The sequence below is a fragment of the Elephantulus edwardii genome, unplaced genomic scaffold (genome assembly GCF_000299155.1).
Source record: "Elephantulus edwardii isolate Elephantulus edwardi_28Jun2011 unplaced genomic scaffold, EleEdw1.0 scaffold00110, whole genome shotgun sequence".
Classification (NCBI taxonomy): Eukaryota; Metazoa; Chordata; class Mammalia; order Macroscelidea; family Macroscelididae; genus Elephantulus; species Elephantulus edwardii.
Genome location: NW_006399860.1, coordinates 8,302,065 through 8,312,970, shown reverse-complemented (window position 1 = coordinate 8,312,970; position 10,906 = coordinate 8,302,065). Strand labels below are relative to the sequence as shown.

The 10,906-nt window shown below is 36.8% G+C and overlaps 1 protein-coding gene across 2 annotated transcripts in view; it reads right to left on the bottom strand.

The window, feature by feature from the left end:
- The window catches only part of KCNT2 (potassium channel, subfamily T, member 2), a 734,552-nt gene that overhangs the window by 44,494 nt on the left and 679,152 nt on the right, over nucleotides 1-10,906 (bottom strand). For both annotated transcript variants that reach the window (XM_006892105.1, XM_006892106.1), the window contains 2 exons: nucleotides 5,543-5,626; nucleotides 4,122-4,250 (listed from right to left, as the gene is read on the bottom strand). In XM_006892105.1, coding sequence (XP_006892167.1) covers nucleotides 4,122-4,250; nucleotides 5,543-5,626 — 213 coding nt within the window. The remainder of the gene's footprint in view (nucleotides 1-4,121; nucleotides 4,251-5,542; nucleotides 5,627-10,906) is intronic.

Below are 10,906 nucleotides of genomic sequence, written 5' to 3'. Positions count from 1 at the left end.
GCATTTCAGTTATCCATTATATTAATGCATCTTGATTGCATATTTGATCGATTTCTGATTGCCAAAGGAGGCAGAAATCTTATGTTTCATCCTTGTTGGTGCATGATAGTTGGTGAATGAGAGTGACATTCCTTGGACTTCCTTGCATACATATGAATACTATCCTGTTACTCACAATATTGTATTTCAAGATGTATCTAGAAATTATTTTTTCCACGTTGACAGAAACTCCATTTCTTTTTCTCCTCACTTTTTCATCTCTACCATATGATTCTCTGATTCAAAATGTCACATGCCAATCCATTTCATTTTGCCAATACCTAGTATTTCCACATTTATGCTTTCTATTTCTTTCTTAACAATGTCTAATTTTCCTACATTCATGCTTCTCACATCCCACATTCCAATCACCAGTGTCTGCTTACAACTGTTCCTTCTTCTTTGTGTTTCCATAGTTGAGGGCTCAGCCTCAATTACCATATTTGCCAGTCTACTCTAAGTGTGCTCTATTGTACATAGGATTTTCAAAAGCCTGATTTGTTTTTTTTCAGAAGTGGTTGGCCAGTCCTTCTTCCTAGTCTGTCTTAACTTGAATGCTCAGCTTTAGAACAGTATTTGACAGAAAAGAATTTTACAGAAAGGAGTAGATGAAGGACTTTTTCCAATTATAGAAGTATCTAATATATTCAGTGTTGTTCCCCAAGCCTTGTCACTTGTGTCTTGACCCATCCCTTTCCCTGGTCCACCAGCATCCCCTTCTACTCCTGCCTACCCCATTCAACACATCCCTTGCCATTCTAGCCCTTGATATGATGGCTTAGGTCTCAAGCTTTCTGTGCTTCTGTGATGCTTAATGCCTCACACTGGTGCTGGTCTCTTAGGCGGTGGCCAGTCTCTCTTGGGTTCAGGAGTCTCTAAGACCAAATACCAGATATTAGTTTTAGGAAAGGATTTCTGTTTCAGACAGTTTTGTGAAAAAGTTCTTTTCCTTGCATTTCTGTTCCAGGATGGACTTCTTGTCATTTACTGTCTCTTTTCTTCCCTTTGCAGTATGCTGCTGTCACAGTGGGATAATTTCCTAGGGAAGAGTGAAGTGTCATCCAGATCTGGTATGCAAGTGAGTTCAAGCAGGATTTAGAAGAAGCTGTGGAATCAGAGATATCATTGAGAATGTTAGATTTGTTCTGGCCCAAAGTAGAGAAAACCAGAAGATAGTCTATTTATGCTTTTTTGACTATGAAGAGGCAGTTCACTGCGTGGATAAGAACAAATTATGGCTAATATTGAGAAGAATGGGAATTCTAAAACACTTTATTGAGTTCATGCCAAACCTATACATAGACAAACAAGTGGTTGGGGAAACAGAGCAAGAAAACACTGCATGGTTTAAATTAAGAAGAGAGTGTGTCAGGGTTCTATTCTCTCTCCATACATATTCTACTTGTATGCTTAGCAACTTATTAAAAAATGTAGAATCTTTGGAGAAGAATGTGGCATTAGAATGAGAGGGAAATTCATTAATAACCTGTGTTATGCAGATGATACAACCTTGTTTGCTGGAAGTGAGGAGAACTTGAAACACGTTGCAGAAGATCAACAAATACAGCTTTCAATATGGATTGCATCTCAATATCAAACAAAGATTTTTACCACTGGACCTACAAGGCAATATCATGCTAGATGGAGAAAAGATTTTTTAAAAATAATTTTAACGAGCATTTACAGGGATTTTGGATTTCCATTCATTCATTGCTGCACTTCTCTCCCCGCCCAGCTCCCACCCCACACACACACCAAGTTCAAAAGCAAAAGAAACACTCCCTCCCTAGGACACAATCCCCACACGGAGAAAAGATTTAAACTGTTAAGAACTTCATCACACTTGGATCCACAATTAACACCTTTGATACCAGCATTCAGGAAATCAGGAAATGTGTATTGTACTAGAAAGGTCTGCAGTTAAGGACCTCTCCAAATTACTGAGGGGTAATTACGTCAATTGGAGGACTAATGTGCATCTGATTCAGGAAATGGTCTTTCTGATCACTTGCTATGCATCTGAGAGCTGGATTGATGCCTTTGAATTGTGGTTTAGAGAAGAGTATTGAATTGCTTGCCTCTGTGTTGGCAGCAAAACCCTTACCACTAAGGAAGGCACCAGAGCTTCCTATAAATGTTGTTGATTACTGTCGAGTCGAGCACAAATCATAGCAACACTATGAACAAAAGGCTTGAATCCTTTCTATAACTACCATAATTTATCAAAGTTCATAGAGTTTCCAGAGGCATGTTGTTTAGGAATTGGATGTCACTTCTACTTTCAAACCTGTCCTAAACTGGGAGCTCCATCAAACGTAAACTTTATGGCATTTGATACCCCAGCTGGCACAAGGTTCAGCATCACAGCAATCCCAGGCCACATCAATCAGTATACAGCATATTAAGTGCTGTACCACTTAGAAGAATGTTCTTTCAAAATACAATAACAACCGATTTTTATATACAAAGGCCCTCCCCAAGGTCTTGTTGACTCTAAAAAAGAGGCTTAAATAAAAAACAACCAGTATAGTATGTTTTTGTTGTTAAGTGCCTTTGAGTCACCTACAACATATAACAACCCTATGTACAGCAGCTCTGAAACTATTCCTTTCCTGAGCCAGTCTCACCAATTCCAACACCTCAACTCCCATTGTCCCAGATACTGTATCAATCCATCTCATTCGGGGTCTTCCTCTCCTGCACTGTCCCTCCACCCTTTTGAGCATGATGTCCTTCTCCAAGGACTGGTTTCTCTTGGCCATGTGCCCAACGTATGTGAGACGGAGCTTCAAAATACTAGCTTCCAATAGATTAGCCAATTTTATTTAGGGATCAATTTTCACTTAATGATTTTATAAATGACAACAATGCTAACTGATTTGAACCTCCTCTCCATTATACCAATTCTAACTTACAGCAGCTTAGTAGGACAGGGAAATCTGGTGGCCTAATGGTATGAAGCTGCATTGTAATCCTAAAGAAACACAGACTGAATCCAGCAGTTACTCTACAGGGGGATAGGCAATCTCCTCTCACGTGATTTACTGCCTCTGAAAACCTGCTGGAGGGTCAGCTATGAGTCAGTCCCCACTCAACAGCCACAACAACAGTAGGACAGAGTAGAACTGTTCCACAGGGATTCCTAGGCTGAAATTAAGCAGACTGCCCATCTTTCTACTGCTGAAAAAGCTGATGGATATAAACTGCCTAATATTTGGTCAGCATCCTAGTGTCAGCCATTGTGTAACCAGGACTCAGTGAGTCTCATAATTAAGATAATTTTAGATAATATCAAGTAAAGAGATGGCTAACCAAAAAGTACTTTAAGAATATACACCATTATTTATGATAAACAATTTTATTGACAGGATGGTAAATTTTTCCAACTTTTCATTGCACCAGAGTTTAATTTTTTTTTAAAGTAATGCTTTACTAAGGACATAGTAAAGAACACAGATACACTGCAAATGATCATATTAAAAGGTAGAAATTTATTAAGGTATATGCAGCTGTTAGACATGCTTCATATTGGCAGATTCTAGTCTTATTTTAAAACTACTGAGCTTTTTTCACTGATCTTGGCCTCAATTGTTCATCTACAGAGTGGGAAAAGTAACTTTCAGTGTGTCTTACCTACTCTTAGCTTTACTTCCTTGATAATATATGGAGTTAGGAAATATATTTAAAAACGCTGTGGCTTAACTTATGTACCAGAACCTTAAAGTTTACTCATAATTAATTTTCTTCGTGATAATCATCTGGAAAGGACAAATTCTACAGGTACAAAAGAAGACGAGGACAGAATTACAACTTGAGAATAGTTTCTTAGCTCAAAATAGTTTGTAGAGTTCTCATAGTGTGTGTGTGTGTGCGTGTCTGTGTGTGTGTGTGTGTGTGTGTGTTGGGGGGTATGTAGCTATCTCACAAATAAATGTATTTCTTTTTCTTTTGTGACTAGAAACTATGTATTGATATCATTATTTTCAGTTTCTGCTATATTATTTTTAAAATTTCCAAGCTTTCAACTAACTAAAATCAATAAAATGGAATATTTTGGCAGAAACACATTTATATTTCCAAACCTCAGATGTGCTAAGTTTCTGAGATTCTGTCCTGTAGATTCCTATGGGAACATCCCCTGTAGAAGAACACAACTTCTGATAAAGTCTGGCATAAGTTCTGATCCATAAGTCATCTTCAGTGATTTTCATCTGTAATACATACGAATAGTTTACATATTAAATATTTAGCAAAGATAAAGTCAGTGTTTTTTAATTTATTTTTAATAAGCATAAATGACAATCTATTAATATTTTCTTTTATCCATTTGTTTCTCTCCTTTTCTCCATGTTCCTGGACACACTAATCATAAATTCCAATGTTAATAATTCACTAAATAATTTTTTTCTTTTTTTAATGTTGAGTTGTGATTTGAATGAAAGTTTATAGATTAAATTGATCCTCCTTTCCATTGTTCATACATATTTTGCTTAACTATATTAATTGCAATGCCCACATTGTAACAGCATTACTCTCATTTCCTCCTTGTGCATTTCACTTCTTTCCCAGACTCTTCCTTATTATATCCCCCTTTTGAGCTTTTTCTTTCTATTGCTACCCTTTTGATCTTATATGGCTGATTGACTTTGTAAGTTGTGTATCTCCCTGGTGTCATTGAGCTATTATTTGGCTGAAAGTTGAGCCAAAGTAGTGAACTTGATTCTTAAAGGCAAACAAATCATTAGTATTTTTGAATTTCAAAATAACATTTAATAAATGCTTATATTCGTAACAAGCATACTTCCTAAACCCTACCTCAATTTATATCTGTCGCTCAAGAAGATCAAGTACTTAACTCTAGGCCTTAACATCTCATATGAGTTTAGGATAAGTAGGGAAGGCAGCACTGAGAATTAACTGGGAAAGGGTGGGAAACATGGAGAATCTTTTAAATGTTGCAATGACTAAAGGCCACTTCTGGTATTAAGTGATCAGGAGATGCTGAAAATCTTAGGATGTTAAGAGACCCTCCAGAAGAAAAAAGAAACATACGGTAATTTAAGCACGGTATTAAGGAGGAGGACATGAATTCTAATCCATTTTTTATACTCTTGAATTTTAACTAATGGCAGGGCATTTTATTAAACATCCTAACACATAGTATTCATCTACAAAACAATCGACAATCCCCAGACAGGGCTTAACATATCTGATCTGTTTTTCAGGCAACATGGCCGTCTGAATATGTCAGTCCAAAACTTCCAGGCAGAAAAAGCACTTACTTTGAATTATGATTATGAAAATATTTCTCCTGCAAAAAATTAATATAGAACTGCATCTTAAATGCTAATTTTTTACATCACTCACTCACACACTCACTGGAATTCAGTCAGAATACATCAGAAAAATATGTATGACACAGGAAATAAGCCAACTTATTATGTAGTTGGATTTCTAAACCTTCTATCATAACAATCTTATAGTATAGAAATAATTAACTTACAGAACAAAGAAACCCTGATCCTGGTATGGTGTCCAATCCCAACAGAAGTCTGGTGATAGAGATCATGTAGTCCTTTACAAAAGACTGAAATACAAATAAAACGTTTAAGTGCTGTGTATACAAAATGCATGTATCTTCTAGGACTCAGAGTACATTATCATTTAAAATAGATTACTTCTGAGCATGCATTAGGCATAAATTTTAAAAAAGAAATAAAATTTCTTTTATAAATTCCTAAATTAGCACTTACAATTAAGCTGTTTAGGAGATAAATGGGAAAACGATCCTATGGGATATTCTAACATATTTAAATTTATTGTACAAGGCATACTAAAAAATATGCTACTATTTTTCAACAACACAAAATTAAGAATTTAAATAAAATGATGAATGTCATACAAGCACATGATATTTTAATTAAATTAGAATGAAATATATTAACCAATACCTTATTTATGATTAAGCTTATGTTTCTTATTTAATAAAATATAAATGCTAATGTATTAACAAAAATGATATTATTTTGTTCTAATATAAAATACTTTTTATATTAACAATATTTCAAATTAAATTTATCTCTGAAGAAAACAATTCTTTTAATGCCTATATGTAAATTATACTAATATATGTAAGAATTACTTAATAAATTATAGGTAATGACCCTTAAAATTTATTGCTGGCTAGTTGGAATTGATCCATAGTTGATCCTGCATCAAGTTTTTGGAGGTTATAAATGGCATGTGATGAAATGGCTCGTCTGTGTACTGGGAAGTTGCTGTCAGATTTCAACTGGCAGAGAGACATTTGTGTTAGCAACACAAGTCCCTATGGACAAAATCATGAGAACTACCCTGAGTTAGTTCTTTAACTGTTAAAAACAGGATAATTAGGGGAGCTCTGGTGGCCTAGTGGCAAGGAGCTGCAACTGCAATCCCAGAGGCAAATGGTTCGAATCCACCAGATGCTCTGCCGGGGAAGGAGGGACAATCTCCTCCTGTACCAGTCAGATCTGATTTGACGGTACACGCACACAAAAATAATAAAATTAAAAAAAAACACCCAAACAGGATAATTATACATAACATAGTTGTTTTACCTGTTGATGCTCTTGTTATGTGCCGTTGAGTCTCCTGCGACTCATAGCAACCGTATGTACAACAGCCCTAAACCCTGCTCTATTCTAATCTTACTGTCTCCAACACACCTACTCCAACTACCCCAGTCTCTGAATCAGTCTCCCTCATAGAGGGTCTTCCTCTGCTCTGCTGTCCTTCCACCCTCCCAAGCATGACATCCCTCTACAAGGATTGGTCCTTTCTGGCAACATGTCTAAAGTATGCCAGACGAAATTTCCGAACCCTTGCCTCCAAGGAACAGCCTGGTTTAAACCCCTCTAGAATTAACCTGTTCCATTTTTCAGCAGTCCATTTCAATACTCTTCTCCAAAATCATAGCTCAAAGGCATCAATTCTTCTATCACCCCTAGTCATTGTCCAGCTCTCTGATGCATAGCAAGTGGTTGCAAAGACCATGGACTGTATCAGGCACACCTTAGTCTCCAGAGTAACATCAGTGCTCTTCAGTACTTTGGAGAGTTCTCTAACAGCAGACTCTCGCATTGCAATATGTCTTTTGATTTTCTGGCTGCTGGTGCCAAGAGTGTTGACTGTAGAGCCAAGCAAACTAATGTTGTTAGCAGTCTCTATCTCTTCACCATCCATCTTGATGCTGCCATTTGCTACGGTAGAATCTTTCTTTTCTTGATATTGAGCATCAATCCATATTGAAGGCTGTAGTCCTTGATCCTCTGCAGCAAGCACTTCAGGTCCTCCCCAGTTTCAGCAAGCAGTGTTGTGTCATCTGCATAATGCAGATTGTTGATGAATCTTTCTCCAATCCTGAAGCCACATTTTTCTTCATAGAGCCCAGCCTCCCAGATAATCTGTTCTGCATATAGGTTGAAAATGTATGGAGATAGAACACATCCCTGGTGTACACACTTCCCAATTTTGAATCATGCAATGTTTTCTTGCTCTGTTCTGATGACTGCCTCTTGGTCCAAGTATAGGTTTCGCATTAGCACAATCAAGTGTTCTGAGATTCCCATTCCTCTTAGAGACAGCTACAGTTTGTTGTGATCCACACAGTCAAACACCTTGCATAATCAATGAAACACAAATAGACGTTCCTCTGGTACTCCCTGCTTCCAGCCAAGATCCATTTAACATTAGCTAGTTGTTTTACCTAGAAATATTATTACATGCTGCAATAGACTTCCTTAGGTGAGCTTTTCAGTTAGCAGTTTATTTTAATAACAACTTGTCTTAATAAACTAAACTCATTTGCCAAAAGTAGAGAATAAGGAAAGGAGTCTTTCCTTTTTATCAGATGCACACCTTTAGAAACTATTGGTCATCTTTGTTTGTGACCTAGTGTCTGTTGAAACAAGCTAAGTTTAAACATACTCTCCTGCATTTGAAAATTCTATTTTCTAAAATCATGAAACAGAGGTGAACTAAAGATTCAACACATGATTACTTTAAATAATTTTAGAGCCAGACATAGTAATAAAACCTACTGAGTTTTTTTCAATTTTCATCATCATTAACACATTGCTTTGTCTAGAGGCTTTTTGTTTGACAACCTAATCAGGGCCTGAAAAAGAAACAGAAGTGAATCTAAAGATGTGAAAATAATACCTCATTGATTTCACAAAATTGATACACTAAATTTCAGGCAATTTCTTCACAGAAGAATATTTTCCTTTTCATTCTTAGTCTATATTTTGTAATCTACTTTTTCAGCTCTTTAAAAGAGTAAGGGAAATTATCTCCTAGAAAATATTGATTCTGAAATCTGTTAATTTTCTCCCTAATAACAAGTTCTGAGTTCAGAAACAAAAAACCAAACCCTAAATTTAATGAACTTAAATTAATAAATAGAAAGTGAAAATCACATTACAGAGTTTATTCTACTATCTACTATGAAATTGCTTTAGTAATGTACACTTATACACACACAAACACACAGAGAAACATTCCAAGTGTCTATTGGGTTTATACTTCAAATATTATTTTACTCTGTGACAGTATTTTTTTGTTATTGCTGATATATGCCATTGAGTCAACTACGACCCCTAGCAACCAATATCACTGTCTCTGACACACCGGTCCCCATTGTCATAGTCACTGTGTCAATCCTTATGATCCAGGAGTCTTCCTTTCCTGAACTGACACTCCATCCTTCCAAGCATGATGTCTTTCTTCTAGGACTGATCCCTCTTAGCAACATGCCCAAACTATGTGAGATGGAGCTTCACAGTCCTTGCTTCCAAAGAACAACCTGGTTTCACCTTCTGCAGGATCAATTTGACTATGACTCATAGCAATCCTATGAACAATGGACCTGAATCTTGTCGTCCCTGTGCCATCCTCATCATCTCTCTAATACTTGAGACCATTATTATAGTTGCTGTGTTAATCCCACTTGTTGAGAGTCTTCTTCTCTTTCTCTATCCTTCCACCTTTCCAAGCATGATGATGTCTTTTTTGCAAGACATCCTCCTAATGACACTTCCAAAATCTATGTGATTCAGAAGGATCTCAGCTGCAGTTTTTCCAAAATATATTTGCTTGTTCATGAGTTATTCAGTACTCTCCTTAAACACCATAACTCAAAGGCACTAATCATTTTTTTTTCAAGAATGTTTGTGTTTTTGCAGATTTCCCCCACATTTTCCATCTTTGACATGTTTCATACAATCTTTTTCCGTGCGTTGTGTTTTATAATTAATCATCATTGGACCATACCCACCCTCTTCAGGTCCTCGCCAGATCTTTCACATTTCCTTTACCTTCTCCTTCCACCCACCAAATCTGAGACCCTGTGATTGCCCTTTTACCCATCCACAGCCCTCTGCTCCTACCCTTCTCCCTTTGGGCCCTCATCCACATTTTACTAGTTATTTTTCTGATTTTGCAATAATGGTCTTATGCAGCATTTGTCCTTGTGAGACCGAGTTAGTTGACTACGCTCTCGAATCTATCCCAAGTTACGTAGTATTCATCAAAATTGTTGTTCCTGAATGCTGTACAGTATCCCATAATGTGCTTATACTACAATTTCTCAAAACACTTGATTGTAGTTGGATACTTGGGGTGTTTCTATGTTTGGTTTTGTTTTTTTAAATTTTTATTGTATTATTTTTACGTATACCATGAAATCAGATCTGACTGGTACAGGAGAAGATTGCCCCCTCCTTCTTCAGCAGAGCATCTGGTGGATTTGAACCACGTACCTCTGGGATTGCAGTGCAGCGTCTTGCCACTAGGCCACCAGATCTCCCTTGTTTTTATTTTTTTTATTTTTTTTTTATGGACAATAACACTGCTATGAACATTAGTGAAAGAATCTCTGCTTATGTTTCAGTTCTAATTTCTTTAGTGTATATTCCTAGGATTGTCATATAGATAGAGTTCCTGTGCTCAGCTTTTTGAGAAAGCACCAAACTGTCTTTCAGCATAGTTGCGCCATTTCACAGTCCCACCAGCAGTGCATGAGAGTTCCAATCTCTCCACCTCCTCCTGCCCTTTAGTACTCTTAAGAGGTCCCTGATAGCTGACTTTCCCAATGCAATTTGTCTCTTGATTTCCTAGTCTTTATTTATAGGCCATTTCAATCACGAAGCTCCATTTAAATCTGTTTAGCATCATCACACCATTGACTGACAAAGGAATCATGGTAAGCCTTAAGATGGATTAATCACTCCTTGAAAAGCAAAAGCAAAACTCCTTCATTGGAGAGAATGGGGGAGGGGAGGTGGGGGGGGAGAAAAGTGCAACAATGAATGAATGGAATTCCAAAATCTCTGTAGAAGTTCATTGAAATAAAAAAAATTTTTTTAAAAGATGCATTAATCAGTAATTGAAAATGAGTCTCCAACTTTGGAAGGCAAAAGTTCTACAACTGAACAACTACTGCTCCCTAAACATAGTTAATCTTTCAATTAACTATTTGTGTGACCCAGAGACTCCAAGTATGACATGTTTTCCCACTGACTTCCAGGTGATTCTGACTCATAGCAACCCTTCATTGGGTTTTTAAAGCTGCATTTATATAGCAGGAGACTTGCCTTTCTCATGTAGAGCAGCTGGTATATTCCAACCTTTTAGTAAGTGCACTATGCCACCATGTGAAAACTGATGACATTTAATAACATCCAACATTTCAATTATATTGAGAAGATTTCTACAGGCTCTATCCTCCTCTTTAAACAAGTGCCTCCTTCTAATACACTCATTAAGAAATTTCTGTGGTATAGTGTCTGGATTTCACCTGATGGTATGCATAGGAATCAGATCGATT